Below are 17,679 nucleotides of genomic sequence, written 5' to 3' on the forward strand. Positions count from 1 at the left end.
AAACCTTTCACTAAAGGATTTATTTTTAAAATAATATCCAACAGGTCAGAATCCTGTATATATGGAAAATTACTTAAATATTCTTGTAAGAAATGTCTGACCTGAAGATATTGCAAGAAATGTGAGTACAAGAGAGAGTATTTAGTTACTAATTTCTCAAAAGACATCAATCGGCCTTCTTGGAAAAAAAATCCATGAAGGAATAGACTCCTTTATTCCTCCAAAGAAAAAAGGTAGGATCACTTAATGAAGGTTTAAATAAATAATTTCAATAAATTAAACTAAGAAGGTTAAATTTTTTGAGATTAAAAAAATTACGAAACTGGTACCAAATTCGTAACGGCTGTTTAATCATAGGATATAAATTTAGATTTGAAATTTTCGCCAGTTGTACAGGTAAAGAAGCTCCTAATAATGAGGTTAAGTAAAATTGTTTCACAGCTTTCAATTCCAAATCAGTCCAAGGTGGTCATTCATTTTTATCAACCAAAAAATACCAAGAACACACATAATGCATATTAACAGCCTAATAGTACATTCTTAAATTAGGCCGAGCAAAACCTCCATCCTTTTTTAATTTTTGTAAATGATATTTTCCAATTCTTGGTCTTTTATTATTCCAAACAAAAGATTAAATAATAGAATCAACCTGATCAAAAAGCTTCTTAGTTAAAAAAATAGGAATATTTTGAAATACATATAAAAATTTTGGTAAAATCATCATTTCAACTGCATGAATTCAGCCAGCTAACGAAAGTGTAAGTGGATTCCATCTATAAAATAATTGCTTCATGAAATCCACTAAAGGAACCAAATTAACTCTATAAAGGTCTCTGTGATTTTTAGTGATAATACCTAAATATTTAAAAGAGTCCGTAACTTTAAAAGGAACGTCATCATATATAAAAGCAGAATCATTTAGAAGAAATAATTCACTTTTATGAAGGTTTAATTTATATCCCGAAAACTTTCCAAATTCATTTAATAATTTCAATAAACGAGGAATGGATTCTTCAGGATTTGAAACATAATCTAAGATATCATCAGCATAAAGGGAGATCTTATGAATAGTCCCATTTATGGAAAATTCTATGGATATCTGTAGCTTCATGAAGTGCAATGGCCAAGGGTTCCAACACCAAATTAAATGACAGGGGACTTAACGGACATCCTTGTCTCGTACCCCCCGAGAGTCGAAAAAAAGGAGATCTGCAATTATTAGTAATAACAGTAGCAAAAGGGCTTTTATATATCATTCTATTCCACTTATTAAAATTCAGGGCCAACGAACTTAACCTGTTCTTTAACAGATTTGACATTGTGGCCCCTGCCCATCCCCCACATGAGTCATCTGTTGTCGGCCCCCAACCAAAACATATTCCACTCTCCCCTCCTACCCCTTCTCACAGTCCCCCACTCTGCTCTCATGACTATACCCCTTCCCCACACGAAACCACTACGGTGGGCTTCACAGCTGAACAGGTGAGAAGACAACTGAAATGTCTCAACCCAAGCAAGGCTGCAGGACCGGATGGTGTCAGTACCAGGGTGTTCAAAGCCTGTGCCCCTCAGTTATGTGGAGTATTTCACTATGTCTTCAACCTGAGCCTAAGGCTCCGGAGGGTTCCTATGCTGTGGAAGACGTCCTGCCTCGTCCCTGTGCCGAAGACGCCGTGCCCCAGCAGCCTCAATGACTACAGACCGGTGGCATTGACCTCCCACATCATGAAGACCATGGACAGACTTGTTCTGGAGCTGCTCTGGCCGATGGTCAGGCCACACTTAGATCCCCTCCAGTTCACCTACCAGCCCCGATTAGGAGTTGAGGATGCCATCGTCTACCTGCTGAACCATGTCTACGCCCACCCACCTGGACAAGCCAGCCAGCACTGTGAGGGCCATGTTTTTTGACTTCTCCAGTGTGTTCAACACCATCCGCCCTGCTCTGCTGGGCGAGAAACTGACAGCGATTCAGGTGGATGCTTTCCTGGTGTCATGGATTCTTGATTACCTGACTGGCAGACCATAGTGCGTGTGCTTGCAACAATGTGTGTCCGACAGAGTGATCAGCAGCACTGGGGCTCCAAACGGCACTGTCTTGTCTCCCTTTCTCTTCACCATTTACACCTCCGACTTCAACTACTGCACAGAGTCTTGTCATCTTCAGAAGTTTTCTGATGACTCTGCCATAGTTGGATGCATCAGCAAAGGAGATGAGGCTGAGTACAGAGCTACGGTAAGAAACTTTGTCACATGGTGTGAGCAGAATTATCTGCAGCTTAATGTGAAAGAGACTAAGGAGCTGGTAGTAGACCTGAGGAGAGCTAAGGTACCGGCGACCCGTTTCCATCCAGGGGGTCAGTGTGGACATGGTGGAGGATTACAAATACCTGGGGATACGAATTGACAATAAACTGGACTGGTCAAAGAACACTGAGGCTGTCTACAAGAAGGGTAAAAGCCATCTCCATTTCCTGAGGAGACTGAGGTCCTTTAACATCTGCCGGACGATGCTGAGGATGTTCTACGAGTCTGTGGTGGCCAGTGCGATCATATTTGCTGTTGTGTGCTGGGGCAGCAGGCTGAGGGCAGCAGACACCAACAGAATCAACAAACTCATTCGTTAGGCCAGTGATGTTGTGAGGATAGAATTGGACTCTCTGACGGTGGTGTCTGAAAAGAGGATGCTGTCCAAGTTGCGTGCCATCTTGGACAATGTCTCCCATCCACTACAGAATGTACTGGTTGGGGACAGGAGTACATTCAGCCAGAGACTCATTCCACCGAGATGCAACACAGAGCGTCATAGGAAGTCATACCTGCCTGTGGCCATCAAACTTTACAACTCCTCCCTTGTAGGATCAGACACCCTGAGCCAATAGGCTGGTCCTGGACTTATTTTTTGGCATAATTTACATATTACTATTTAATTATTTATGGTTTTATTACTATTTAATTATTTACGGTGCAACTGTAACGAAAACCAATTTCCCCTGGGATCAATAAAGTATGACTATGACTTTCTCTCTTGTAACAGTAACTGCACCCACTTTTCTTCTTTCACACACTACAACATCAGGCATACTGCTAGTGTCTTCCAAAGTGAAGACTGATGCAAAATACAGGTGGCCCCCGTTTTCCAAACGTTCGCTTTACGACAGCTCACTGTTACGAAAGACCTACACTAGTTACCTGTTTTCGCTAACCGAAGTGTGTTTTCGCTTTTACGAGAAAAGGCAATGCGCGCGCGCCCTGAGCAGCCAAGCTCCTCCCCTGGAACTGCATTCTAGTCACTATAGCTTAAACATGTGTCTGTGAGCATCTGTGCTTTATCTGGATTTATTTTGTGCATCTGTTAGCAAGGTGAGTTCTAAGGTATCGGAAAAGCCTAAGAGAGCTCGTAAAGTTGTTACGTTTAGCGTAAAACTAGACGTAATTAAGCGTTTTGATCGTGGTGAACGAAATAAAGACATTGTCCGTGCGTTGAACTTGCCTGCGTCCACCATTCGCACTATTTACACGCAGAGAGAAAGAATCTTCAAAGCTGCCGATGTTACTATTGGTTCTGCTCGTAGCAAAGTGGTCTCTTCTAGTCGGCATCCAATAATGGATAAAATGAAAAGTCTATTGCTTGAGTGAATTGATGGCTGTACAAAGCGTGATGTTCCGTTAGGTTACCTTATACTTATGGAAAAATCTGTCAGTCTTTTTAATAAGCTGAAACAGAAAGCACTGGACAATGGTGATGAAAGTGTTGCGAAAGTGGAATTTAAAGGTAGTCATGGGTGGTTTGATTGGTTTCTGAGAGAAGGGCAGCTTCATAGTTTAACGTTACCGGACAGAGTGCTTCTGCTGATACAGAAGCTGCCAAAAAGCTCCCAGCAGAACTGAAGAAAAAAAAATTACAGAAGGTGGTTATTCGTATAAGCAGGCGTTTAACTGTGACAAAACTGCAATTTATTGGAAAAAATTGCTGAGCAAGACATTTATTTTGATAGAAGAAAAGCAGGCTAAGGGACGCAAGGCATCGAAAGGACAGGTTTCCCCTAATGCCTATTATTAACGCCTCTACTAGTGTACCATTCAGAAAATCCGAGGGCACTAGAAGGTGTTGATAAGAATACACTTCCTGTTGTGTTCCGTTCACATCCAAGTAGTTGGAATACCCAAGGGATTTTTTCTGAGTACATGAGTGAATATGTTAGTCCTTTTGTTGAAAAATACTGCAGAGAAAATAACCTCAATAATAGGTGTCTCGTGATTGTCAATAATTCTGCTGCTCATCCACCTGGCATTACCGAGTATGGTGGTAACATTCATGTTGCGTTCTTACCACTGAATACGACATTGTTGCTGCAGCTGTGCAACCAAGGCCAAATAGCCACAATTAAGGCTTACTGTACGCAAAATGTGATGCATTTTATAATAAGTACCACTGACAGAGAGGGCAACTCCGAAGCGTCTTTGCGAGAGATCTGGAAAGAATACAATATAAAATTGGCAATCGCCAACCTTGGAGATGCTCTCGATAGGCTAACAGTCTCAATGAGAAATGGCGTTTGAAGGAAACTGTGTCCCGAAGCAGTGAACAATTTTAAAGGCTTCGAACCATCAACAATAAATACTGCAATAGTGACTTTGGCTAAGGAGTCTGGGTTTGTGGAAGTTAGCAAAGATGATGTTGAAGAGGTTTTGGCATCCCATGGCCAAGAACTGACAGATGAAGAGCTGATGCAATTGCAGGAGGAAAGGATGCGAATCGAAACCGAACACAGTAGCGAACGGCCCAAAAGTGAAGTCGTCCAGGAACTAAACGTGAGGCACTTGCGTGAGATTTTCGCTGCAACTGACAGCGCTGCAATGATTGCAGAAAAGTATGACTTTAATTTTGAAAGGGCATATTTGCAGAATGGTTTGACTGCTTACAAAGAACTGTATGATAGAAAAATGCGTGAGGCTAAGCAGTCAAGCATACTGTCGTTTTTTAAGCCTTCCACATCAGCCACAGCAGACGACGAACCTCGACCTTCGACGTCGAGGCAGGTAGACATAGAAGACGTTAGTGACCAGTCTCCTGTACCTTCCACCACCGCAGTCTCAGCCTAACACACCATCATCAGTGTGCTCGCTGTCTTCCCAATTCCGGTTAGTGAAACTACACTGTACATACATTATTTCTACTTTATATAGGCTGTGTATTTTTATGTGCTACTTGGTATGATTTGGTAGGTTATTTTTTCGGGTCTGGGAATGCTCAAAAATTTTTCTCATAAAAATTAACGGTAATTGCTTCTTCGCTTTACGCCATTTCGGCTTACGAACAGTTTCATAGGAACGCTCTACCTTCGGATAGCGGGGGAAACGTGTACTCATTTAATTCATCAGCCATCTCCTTGTCCCCCATTATCATTTCTCCTGCCTCATTTTCTAGCAGTTCCATATCCATTCTCATTTCTCTTTTATTTTTAACATACTTGAAAAAAATTTTATTATCCACTTTGATATTGTTTGCCAGCTTGCTTTCATATTTCATCTTTTCCCTTCTAATGATTTTTTTTAGTTCCTTTCTGAGGGTTTTTGAAAACTTCCCAATCCTTTATTTTTCCACTAATTTTTACTTTGTTGTATGTCCTTTCTTTTGCTTTTACAATAGCTTTGACTTCCTTTGACAGCCATGGTTGTACTATTTTACCATTTGAGTATTTCTTCATTTTTGGAATACACATGTCAAGCACCTTTCTCATTTTTCCCAGAAACGCATGCCATTGCTGCTCTGCTGACATCCCTGCCAGCAGCTCCTTCCAATTTACTTTGGCCAGCTCCTCTCTCAGACCACTATAATATCCTTTACTCTACCGAAATACTGCTACACCATACTTTACTTTCTCCCTGTCAAATTTCAAGTTGAACTCAATCATACTGTGATCATTGGTTCCTAAGGGTTCTTTTACTTTAAGCTCCCTGATCGCCTCTGGTTCATTACACAACACCCCATCCAGTACAGGTGATTCCCGAGCAGGCTCAACAACAAACTGCTCTAAAAAGCTATCTCTTAGGCATTCAACAAACTCACTCATTTGAGATCCAATACCAACCTGATTTTCCAAATCGACCTGCATGTTAAAATCTCCCATGACTACCGCAACATTGCCCTTTTGACTCACCTTTTCTATTTCCTATCGTAATCTGTGGTCCGCCTCCCAGCCACTGTTGGGTGGCCTGTATATAACTGCCATCAACGTCTCTTTTACCCTTGCAGTTTCTGAACTCAACCCACAAGGATTCAACATCTTCCGATCCTATGTCACATCTTTCTACTGATTTGATGCCATTCTTTACTAGTAGAGCCACACCACCCCCTCTGCCTACCTTCCTATCCCTTCAATATAACGTGTAACCTTGGACATTCAGCTCCCAACTACAACCAGCCACGATTCAGTGATGGCCACAACATCACACCTGGCAATCTGTAATAGTGCAACAAGATCATCCACCTTATATCTTATACTACACACTTGAGTACAACACCTTGAGTACCGTATTTGCTGTCCTTTCTGATTCTGCATCCCTAATGTTTTGATACTCAGCCTGTTGGCTGCAACTAAGTCCCATCACCTGCCTGCCCTTCCTGACTGCACACTATCTTTACATTTTTACCATCTGTCCTATTCTAAGTCCCTTTACCCCAGTTGCCACCCCCCTGCCAAATTAGCTTAAACCCTCCCCAACAGCTCTAACAAACCTGCCGGCTTCACTAGCCCTGTATCTCTTTCAACAATCAACTTCCCAGCTCTCTACTTCATCCCTCCACTCCCGGTATCACCTATCATCTGGAGTTTCGCTCTTTCCTCTGTCTCTCTCTCTCACCTTTCCAACTTACTTCTAATAGTAATATTAAACCTGATCCTGACTGCAAATGAGTGGAATTCTTAAGGACCAGGATTCACAGTGATCACTGAATTGTCAGCAACGATACCTGCTGGGTTCCTGTCCGTGCACTGCCCTCCAACCAGCGCCGTCGGCTGCATGAAGACGCCTAGGGCATGGGCGTGTGGGAAGTAGGTGAGAATCTGTTGACCAACCTGGAGTTGGTGGCAGGATGGGAAGTGGGGTGTGAAGAAAACAGGGTGATTAGTTTCACAGATTAAGCATGCCAAACCCTGTCAACACTTTCTTTAATCGATGCACCATTCTGTCTGGATGCATCACGGCTTGGTATGGCAACTGCTCTGCACTTGACTACAACAAACTGCAGAGAGCTGTGGGCACAGCTCAGTACACCACAGGAACCAGCCTCTCCTCTCTAGATCCTGCCTACATTCCTCGCTGCCTTGGTAAAGCAGCATGAATCATCAACGACCCTTGCCATCCAAGACAAAGGTTCAAAAGTTCATTTTATTATTAAAGTTTTGTATGTAGAATTTGAAATTTGTCTCTTCTTCAGAAAGCCATAGAATACAGAAAATCATACAAGTAGTTGAAAGAAAGACATCCACCCACATGAAAAGAAAAAACAAAAACTCAAACTTCAAACACCTGGCATAAAAACTAACAGGTCACCCAAAACCCTAGCCTACAAACTGCAACAAGAAAGAATGGGTGAGAACACAAAAGAAAAACAGGACTCTTCTTGCTCTCGCCATCTAGAGGGAGGTGAGGGAGTCTCAAAACCCACAGCATCAGGTTTAGGAACAGTTATGACACCTCAACCATCAGGCCCTTGAACCAGAGGGGATATCTTCTTTCAAACAAACCCTGAACCGTTCTCACAAGGTATGGACTCACTTTCAAGGATTCATCTCATGTTTGTTTATTTATTATTATTATTTCTCTATCACCTGCAGCAACACACAAAATGCTGGAGGAACTCAGTAGGTCAGGCAGCATCTATGCAGGGAATTAAAGAGTGAACATTTCGAGCAGAGACCATCAGGTCTTGATGAAGGATCCTGATGATGGGTTTCGGGCTTTAAAATCAACAATTTATTTCCCTCTCTATGTGCTTCCTGAACTGTTGAGTTCCTCCAGCATTTTGTGTGTGCTGTAGAAAGAACAGCCTGTGACCTGAAGTAGCCTGAACCCAGTGTTTGGCTGACCTGGCTAAACTCCTTTGAACTGGTCCAAGTTGGGAAGACCTGAGGCACAAGTCTGGTGGGAGAACCATGAAGTAATACTGCTTAAACACAAGAGTTTCTGCAGATGCTGGAAATTCTCAACAACACACAAAATACTGGAGGAACTCAGCAGGTCTGGCAGCATCTATGGAAAGGAATAAACAGGAGACATTTCGAGCCAAGACCCTTCATCAGGACTGGAAAGGAAGGGGGAAGGTGCCAGAATAAGAAGGCGGGGAGAGGGAAAAGAAGGACGTTGGAAGATGATAGATGAAGCCAGGTGGGTGGGGGAAGTGGGGGATGAAGTAAGATGCTAGGAGATGACAGGTGATAAAGGTAAAGGGCTGGAGAAGGAGGAATCGGATAAGAGAAGAGTGGACCATGAGAGAAAAGGAAGGAAGAGGAATACCAGGGGAAGGTGATAGGCAGGTGAGGAAAAGAGGCAAGGGGTCAGAATGAGGAATTGAAGAGGGAGAAATTTACTGGAAGCTGGAGAAATCATTGTTCATAACATCAGGTATAGACTACCTAGTTGGATAATGAGGTTTTCTCCTCCAACCTGAAGTAATACTGTTTATAGTCTTAAGCCAGACCCAATAAGAAGCTGACACAGGTCAGTCAGATGTGCCTGAGCCAACGATATTGAAGCATAACAAATTGATCTGATAAACGAAGATAAGAATGGAGAATACGGGGTTTGAAGGGAAATGGATCAGCCATGATGAAATGGCGAAGCAGACTCGATAGGTTAAATGGCTTAATTCTGCTTTGAAGACTTACAGTCTTACTTCTGGAGTACAGGCACCTAACAGACTTTTTGTTTTACAAAAAACTGGCTTTTAGATTTTAGATCTCAGTCAAACTTCTTGCATCGTACTTTAAAACAATGACTTCTTGTTTTTAACATTTACACACAGGGAAATAAAGGATTCCTACCGTATATCCAGTCTATGTTAGTCATATTTATATAGATTTCTCTTAGGTTGCCTGTCAGCCTCTGAAGCTGCAAAGTAAACCACCAAAGTTTGCCCAACCTTTCCTTATCGCTTATACTCCCTCATGGAGGCAACTTCCACCTAAAATTCTTTTGCACCGTCTTCAAGTCTCTAGAAACACACAAAAAACATGTTCCGGGATTTTGTGTATGTTGCTCAAGTTGTTCAACATCTGCAGAATCTCGTGTCCACAAAACCTCCACATCCCGGTTGTAATGTGGAAACCCGAAATGCACACGCTACTCAAAGTTCACAGTAAATTTATTAATACAGTATAATATACAGCCCTGAGATTCACTTTCATGTGGGCATACTTAACAAATCTAATATAGCAGAATCAGTGAAAGACCACCCAGCTAGGGTGTTCAACTAGAGTGCAGAAGACAACAGACTGTGCAAATACAAAAAGGAAAAATAATAATAATAAATAAATAAGCAATAAATATGGAGAACATGAGATGAAGAGTCCTTGAAAATGAGTTGAAGCTGAAGTGAGGTTATCCCCTCTGGTTCAAGAGCCTGATGATTGAGGGGTACTAACTGTTCCTGAACCTGATGTTGCAAGTCCCAAGGCTCATGTGCCTTCTTCCTGATGGTAGCAGTGACAAGAGAGCATACCCTGGGTGGTGGGGGTCCCCAATAATGGATGTTGTTTCCCTGTGCCGGCATTTCATGTACTCCAGATGCACGCTAACCAAAGTTTTAGACAGATCAAACATAATAACCCAACTTTTACACTTAATGCTCCCACTGATGAAAACAAGTACACCGCACAAATTCTTTCCTGCTCTGCCCAATTTTGTCACCAGTTTCGGAGACATATGGCCTCCGAGTTCGCTCTGTACATCACTGCTCTTAAGGGTCCTGCGACTTTGTAATTTTCTCTTACATTTGACCTAAAGTGCAGCACCCCACACTTGCCAGGAATAAACTTCATCTGCTGTTTCTCCCCCATATCTCCGTCTGATCCATATCCTGCTGTATCCTTTCACAACCTACTGCACCATTCACAGCCTTCTGCACAATCCACAACTCCACTACCTTTTCTCACCAGGTCAGGCAACAGCTATGGAGGGAAATAAACAGTTAAGGTTTCAGACCGAGAACCTTCATCAGGACTGGAAAGGAAGGGGGCAGGTTAGAGCAAGGTAGGGGAGGGAAAGGAGTACAAGCTGGCAGGTTTTAGGTGAAACCTGCTCACTGTGCTGGACTTAAATTGTGGCCTGCAACTCGTGGACTTCTGGATTGGCTGCAGTGATGCCTGACATTGTGAACTTCAGTTCTAAATGCTTTTGCTTTACTTTTATTGTTTGCAAGATTTGCTTTTTTTCCCTCTCTCTCTGCACACTGGCTGCTTGGATGGTCTTTGTTTTCAATAGGTTTTATTGGGGCTCCGTTTGTCGTAGCTGCCTGTAAGGAAACAAATCAAGAAGTTGTACAAAATGTACATATTTTGATAATAAAGCGTACAGAACTTTGAAACCAGGTGAGGGGAATGTGGATGGGTGGAGAAGGGTGTCATTGCCAGGTATGAAGGGCCACTATAGAGGATCGAAAGAGACTACAGAGGGTTGTAGGCCAGCCAGCTCACTCATGGGCACAACACTCTCCACCATTGAGAGCATCTTCATCAGATGGTGCCTCAAGAACGTGACATCCATTAGTAAGGACCCTTACCATCCAAGACATGCCATCTTCTCATTGCTACCATCAGGGAGGAAATACAGGAGTTTGAAGATGCACACTTAGCATTTACAAACAGCTACTACAAGCGGAGGAGCAGGAGTAATTCCTGAAATGTTTGCAAGACACAGGAGGGGACATTTACACCACCCTGACTCACACTGCTTGCAACAAGGTGGGGGGACACGTGGCTTATCTCCAACAGTGTAACCAGTTCCCCAGCAGACAGATTTAACACTCTCATCCAACGCTCCCCGTCTGTGTTCCGCACAGAAAGGAAGCCCCGTTCCTCCATTGGAGTGAATTCACGCTGTTTGGTGGGATGAGACACTGGCAATATTTCATTAGGAGTTTGAGAAGAATCAGTTTTGCATCAAAGACACTTGAAAATTTCTAAGGATGTACCTTGGGGAGCATTGTAACTGGTTGCATCAACATCTGGTATGGAGAAGGCGGCACTGCACAGGATCAAAAAAAACTGCAGAAAGTTGTAAACCTAACCAGCTCTATCATGGGCACTCATCTCCCCAGCATTGAGGACATCTTCAAAAGGCAATGCTTCAAAATGAATGCAGCCATCATTAAGAACCCCCCATCGCCCAGGACATGTTCTCTTCTCATTGCCATCAGCAGAGAGGTGGGTACAGAAGCTCGAAGGCACACACACTGAACATTTCAGAAATAGCTTCTTCTAACTGCAATCAGATTTCTGCATGCACATTACTAATTTATTTTCTCGTTCTACACAACATATTTAACTTAAAATATATATACGTCTTACTGTAATTAAGTTTTTATTAATGTATTGCAATGCACTGCTGTCGCATAACAACAAATATCACGACACATGCCAGTGATACTAATTCTGATTCTCCAACAGGTGGTGCCTCAAGAAGATGATATGCCCTCTTCTCATTGCTACCATCAAGGAGAAGGTACAGGAGCCTGAAGATGCACACTCAACATTTAGAAACGGACTTTTTCCTCTGTCATTAAGGAACTGAATTATCCTTGATCCCATATACACTACCTTTCCATTCCTCTTTTGCACAATTTTTTATTCCTTAATGTAACTTAGTAATTTTTAATTTCTTGTATTGTACTACAACCACAAAACAATAAATTTCATAACATATGCCAGGTATAATAAACCTAATTCTGATTCTAGGTAGATCAAGTGCCAAACTTAAATAAATGTATCAGGCTTACCTTATAGAAGTTCGCAGACTCATTCGGGCTCTGCATTGAAGGAAGAGAGAAAGCGAACGTTATACAATCACAAGTCAATTCTTTGAAACAAGCAACAATTCAAAAGATCAGTTGAATTCTCAGGACAGGATATGGGTGCCTCCTGTGAACTCACTGAGAAGCCTATACCCTACATTAAAAAAATCCAGAACTTACTGTCCATAAACTAGCTTGCACCTCTATCAAATCTCCCCTCAATCATCTATGTTCCAAGGAATAAAGTCCTAATCTGTTGAATATTTCCTTATAACTACGGTCCTGCAGACCTGGCAACATCTTTGTAAATTTTCTCTGATTTCTTTCAACCTTATTGATATCTTTGCTACAGGTAGGTGGCCAAAACTGCACGTAATACTCCAAATTAGGGTTGACCAATATCTTATACAAATTCAACAGAAAATCCCATTTCCTGTACTCAATAACAGCACACACAGAATCCAGGCTGAACTCAGCAGGCTATGCAGCATCTATGTAAAAGAGTAATCAGTCAGCATTTCAGACTGAGACCCTTCAACCCTTCATCAGGACTGGAAAGGAAGGGGGGCAGCAGTCAGACTAAGAGGGTGGAGGGAGGGGAGGAAAAAGAAGGTGGTAGCAGGTGATAGGTGAAATAATGAGGAGGGGTGAAGTAAAGAGCTGGGAAGCTGATTGGTAAAATAGATAAAGGGCTGGAGAAGGGGGAATCTGACAGGAGAGGACGGAAGACCATGGAAGAAAGGGAAGGGGGAGGAGCAGCAGAGGGAGATGATAAACAGGTAAGGAGATAAGCTGAGAGAGGGAAAACAGGGTGGGGAATGGTGAAAGGGGTTGAGGGGGAGGGGAGCAATTACCAGAAGATTGGGAAATCAACGTTCATGCCATTAGGTTGGACAATATCCAAATAGAATATAAGCTGTTGCTCAACCAACCTGAGTGTTGCCTCATCACAGCAGCAGAGGAGGCCATGGACTGACATGTTAGAATGGGAATGGGAATGGGAAATGGAACTGAAATGGGTGGCCACCGAGAGATCCCACTCTACGTGGTGGACAGAACAAAGGTGCTCGGTGAAACAGTCTCCAATTCTACATTGGGTCTCATCGATACACAGGGGGCCACAGAGCACCGGATATGGTAGATAATCCCAACAGACTCACAGGTGAAGTGTTGTCTCACCTAGAAGGGCTATTTGGTGCCCTGAAGGGTAGTGAGGGAGCAGGTGCAGAGGCAGGTGATGGCATTTGTTCCACCAGCATCTTGCAGATACCTCTTGATCCCGTACTCAGTACTTTCATTTAAGGCCAATGTGAAATCTCATGTTATTCTCCCCAAACCCCATCAATACATCTCAGATTCTATCACTCACCTACACATTGGTAAGGTCTACACTGTCACACACAGTCACCCCATTGCCACACCACTTTTTGTTTAATCCAACTTCCCCATTTTCTCATCAGTTCTACCATCTGCCTGCACCAATTAACCTATCAACGCAGGCTCAAGCATAGCTTTTACCTCACAGTTATCAGACTACTGAATGGTCCCCAGTACGATAAGATGAACTCCTGAGCTCACAGTCAACCTTGTCAGGGCCCTTGCACCTCATTGTCTGCCTTCACTGCACTTTCTCTGAAACAGGAACACTTTATTCTGCATTCTGACATACTTAACCCTTGTACTATCCCAGTGTACTGGTGAAATAGAATGGTCTGTATAGATGGCATGTAAAACTATGCTTTTTTCCAAACAAAAATAAACCAATTTTCCAATGTTTTAATCATTTACTGACCAACACACCTGAGGCTTTGAGACAGGCACATGAACAGACAGAGAGAGTTGGAAAGGAATGGTTTAAAGAGACACACAAACAAAATGCTGGAGGAACTCAGGTCAGGCAGCATCTATGGAAATGAATAAACAGTCGACGTTTCAAGTTGAGACTTCTCAGGACCGAGAAGGAAGAACACACATTAGAATAAAAAGGTGGGGGAAGGGGAAGCAGGCTAGCTGGCAGGTAACAGGTGAAGCCAGGTGGATGGGAAAGGTAAAGGGCCAGGGAAGAAAGAATCTAATAGGAGACGAGAGTGGACCATAGGAAAAAGAGAGGGAGGAAGGGAACCCAGGGGGAAATGATAAGCAGGTGAGAAGAGGTAAAAGACCAGAGTGGGGAATAGAGGAAGAGGGGAGGGGGAGAGATCTGGGCGAAAACCGGGAATATGGGACTGGCCAAGACAGGCTTCTTTATCTGCATATACGAATTGGGCCAATGGGACTATTTCACTGTCATAGTACTCTATGAATGGGGTATCATAGATCTTGTGCTGCCAGATGGATTCATTTAAATTTTGTCCTGGTCAGCACATACATCATGGGCTGAAGGGCCTTTTCCTGTGGTGTAGTCTTTCTTTTATATACTGCTGTCAAAAGGGAGAACGTGAAAGGATTGAAAAACAGGTTTATTTTTCCCCACAGTAAGGCAATGGCTCTACGAGTTGTGCCAGTATGCCTGACAGAGAGAGAACATAGAGTGAAGGGGAAGGGAATGCCATGAAGATCTGAAGATGCTATAGCAATGGCAGGATGAAGGAAGCACTAGGGGTCGCTGCGGTGTCAGGCTACAAAAAGGGGTAACTGTGCTGTGGTTGTAGTGTAGTGGTTAGCATGACACTACTACAGTTCAGAGCTTTGCAGTTCGGACTTCAATTCCGACGCCATCTGGAAGAAGTTTGTATGCCCCTCCCGTGAGCACGTAGATTTCCTCCCACAGTCCAAAGACCAAGCAGTTAGTAGGTTAATTGGACTTTGTAACTTGCCTTGTGATTAGGCTAGGGTTAAATGGGTGGGTTTACTGAGCAGTGCAGCTTGTTAGGCCAGAAGGGCCTGTTTCAAGCTGCATCTCTAAATAAATAAATAAAAGGAGAAGTTTTATCTTTTTTATTTTATTGAGATACAGCACAAAATAGGCCCTTCTGGTCCTTCAAGGCATGCAACCCAGCAATACCACCCCGCCATTTAATCCTAGCCTAACTACGAGACAATTTACAATTAACCAATCAACTGGTATGTCTTTTTGAGACTGTGGGAGGAAACTAGAGCCCCTGAATAAAACCCACACGGTCACAGGGACAACTTACAAACTCCTTAGGCAGCAACGGGTATTGAACCCGGGTCGCCAGTACCATAAAGCCTTGTGCTAACCACTACGATACCGTGCCACCCGCATGGAGGAATTCATTTGTTTTTTTTTTTAAAAACACAGAACCATGGCTGCCTGGAATGCCTTGTCTATAGTGGTAGAGGCACATAGGAGAGAGGCAATTAAATGGAAACCCTTAGACAGACGTGAACATGCTGAGAATGGAGATATATGGAACAGATGTGGACGTAAATGAGTAGATGCCATTAGCTTTATTAGTTCACATGCTTTGTTAGCGTTATAGACCAAAAGGTCGCGTACATATGCTATATTGTTCTATGCTCACATTCACTCCCAATTCTAACCCTCGCCAACAGACTCGGGGCCACTAAACTCATGAACCGCACATCTGTGGGAAGAGGGAGGGATCCGGGGAAGTTAGGGGGTGGGGGGAGCCCACCCAGGACAAACTTGCAATTCTACAGACAGGGATTGCAAGAAGTCAAGATCGAACCTGATTGAGGTCAGTTCCGTCAGCCACCACCCTCATCCCCATGTGTCTAGTCACTGCTACGTCCACAACAGGGTCCCATAACTGTAAGTTGAAGGTGCCACCTTACCGTGTACTTGCCATCGAACACTGATAGCTGTGAAGGGATGATGAAGGAGCTTTCGCCGTACTGTGAAGCCAGCAGCGGGAACCCCTCCCGGGTGACGGACCGTGGCACGACAAAGTAATTTGTTTCCGCTGGAAGAGGAGATTTTTAGTCACATTTTCTGAAAGTTAAAGTAACCATGCTTCACACACTGTATCAGTCACAGAACATAAAACTACGCAGCGTAATACTGGCCCTTCAGCCCACGATGTTGTACCGGCATTTCAATCTGCTCTACGACCAATCTAACCCTTCTCGCCAACACAGCTGATAACCCTTCAATTTTCTTTATCCAGTGGGTGCTGAATCTGTGGAAATCATTGCCACAAATGGCTCTGGAGGCCGAGTCATTGGGCATATTTAAAGCGAAGTTGGATAGGTTTTTAATTAATAAGGGTGTCAAAGGTTACAGGGTGAAGGCAGGAGAATGGGATTGAGAGGGGTCATAAGTCAGCCATGATGGAATGGCAGACCAGACTCAATGAGCTGAATGACCTAATTCTGTTCCTGTGTCTTATGGTCTTAAGAGTCTCTTAAATGTCCCTAACCTATGAGCCTTTGCCACCATCACCAGCAGAGAATTCCAGGCACTTTCCACTCACTGTGTGGAAAAAAAATACTACCTCTGCCATCTCTCCTAAACTTTCCTCCACTCACCTCAAAAGGATGTCCTCTGGTATTAGCCATTGGCGCTGGCTGTCCAGTATGATGCACTTGTGACAAGTATGTCATCCAGGCAAACAAAAAGAAAGTTCTTTTTAAAACACAGTGTCTTTGTGTTGTTAAATAGGGGCCGTGCACAATTCTGATTTGATGGAGACAGCCATGAGAGCATGGAGGAACATCTGGAGCAACTTCTGAAATGCCCGGTTCGCTGCCGCTGCTACTGTGCGATCGAGAATCTCCGGAGGGAAGGCCCCCAAAATCCTCGGCTTTTCCTGCTGCTGGCAACCGGAGCTGGGGTTGAAGCGTTCCGCAGAGAAGGTGCTCGGTGTCGGAGGGCTGGTCGGAGCTCAAAATTTTCGGACGGCTCAGAGTCGGACTGTGGTCGGGTATGGCAGGGAGAGTTTTCTTCCTTCTCCCGTCTGCATGAGATGTGGGACTTTCAAGAGACTTTGAACTTTTTACCGTGCTAAATGTCCTGTTCTTCATCAAGTTACGGTATTGCTTGCACTGTTGTAACTATATGTTATAATTATGTGGTTTTTGTCAGTTTTTCAGTCTTGGTCTGTCCTGTGTTTCTGTGATATCACACCAGAGGAATATTGTATCATTTCTTAATGCATGCATTACTAAATGACAATAAAAGAGGACTGCATGTCCTCACAATCTAATCTAATCTATCAGCCATTGGACAGTCTGCACTGCATTTTTCAGCCCAGATGGTATGTGCAGAAACTCAAAGAAACCAAGCAGGGTTATCACAGCCATTACGGACAGTCCTCCGAGCACACAGGCAGCTGATGGTAGCCCCGAACAAGATCAGCTTTGGAAAAAATTAACTTTCCGGCTAAACATGCCGTAAAGTCTAGAAAGTGTGGGACAGGGAAATGATCATGTTGGTGCCCTTGTTAGGGCGTCAGTAATCACCACACGGGCAGCAACCACCATCGAACTTAGGGATCGTATGGAGGTCAAAGCCCAGGGGCTATTCGACGAGTGTAAAATGCCAAGTCTTTCCATATTGGCTAGCTCAGCCTTTGCGGTTGCCCGCTTTTCTGGATCCAGTCTACACAAGCGGGCATGGACTTGCGGGCCAGTTGTTGGAATCTGGTACTCGATCCCATGTTTTATTACTGTAGTGGAGAATAGGGGCTTGGTGAGTTTTGGGAATTTGCCCAGCAGTCCAGTAAACTCATAGAATTTAC

The 17,679-nt window shown here is 43.5% G+C and overlaps 2 protein-coding genes across 2 annotated transcripts in view; one reads left to right on the forward strand and one right to left on the reverse strand.

Annotated features, from left to right (window-relative positions):
• LOC140189991 (histone H2A type 2-B-like) overlaps positions 1-17,679 on the forward strand; it is a 647,138-nt gene that overhangs the window by 592,382 nt on the left and 37,077 nt on the right. The window lies entirely within an intron of this gene.
• LOC140190088 (tectonic-3-like) overlaps positions 1-17,679 on the reverse strand; it is a 78,605-nt gene that overhangs the window by 44,170 nt on the left and 16,756 nt on the right. The window contains exons 4-6 of the mRNA XM_072246557.1: positions 15,776-15,903; positions 12,002-12,031; positions 6,977-7,082 (exon numbers count right to left, since the gene is read on the reverse strand). Of these exons, the coding sequence (XP_072102658.1) occupies positions 6,977-7,082; positions 12,002-12,031; positions 15,776-15,903 (264 nt within the window). The remainder of the gene's footprint in view (positions 1-6,976; positions 7,083-12,001; positions 12,032-15,775; positions 15,904-17,679) is intronic.

The sequence above is a fragment of the Mobula birostris genome, chromosome 29, assembly GCF_030028105.1.
Source record: "Mobula birostris isolate sMobBir1 chromosome 29, sMobBir1.hap1, whole genome shotgun sequence".
Classification (NCBI taxonomy): domain Eukaryota; kingdom Metazoa; phylum Chordata; class Chondrichthyes; order Myliobatiformes; family Myliobatidae; genus Mobula; species Mobula birostris.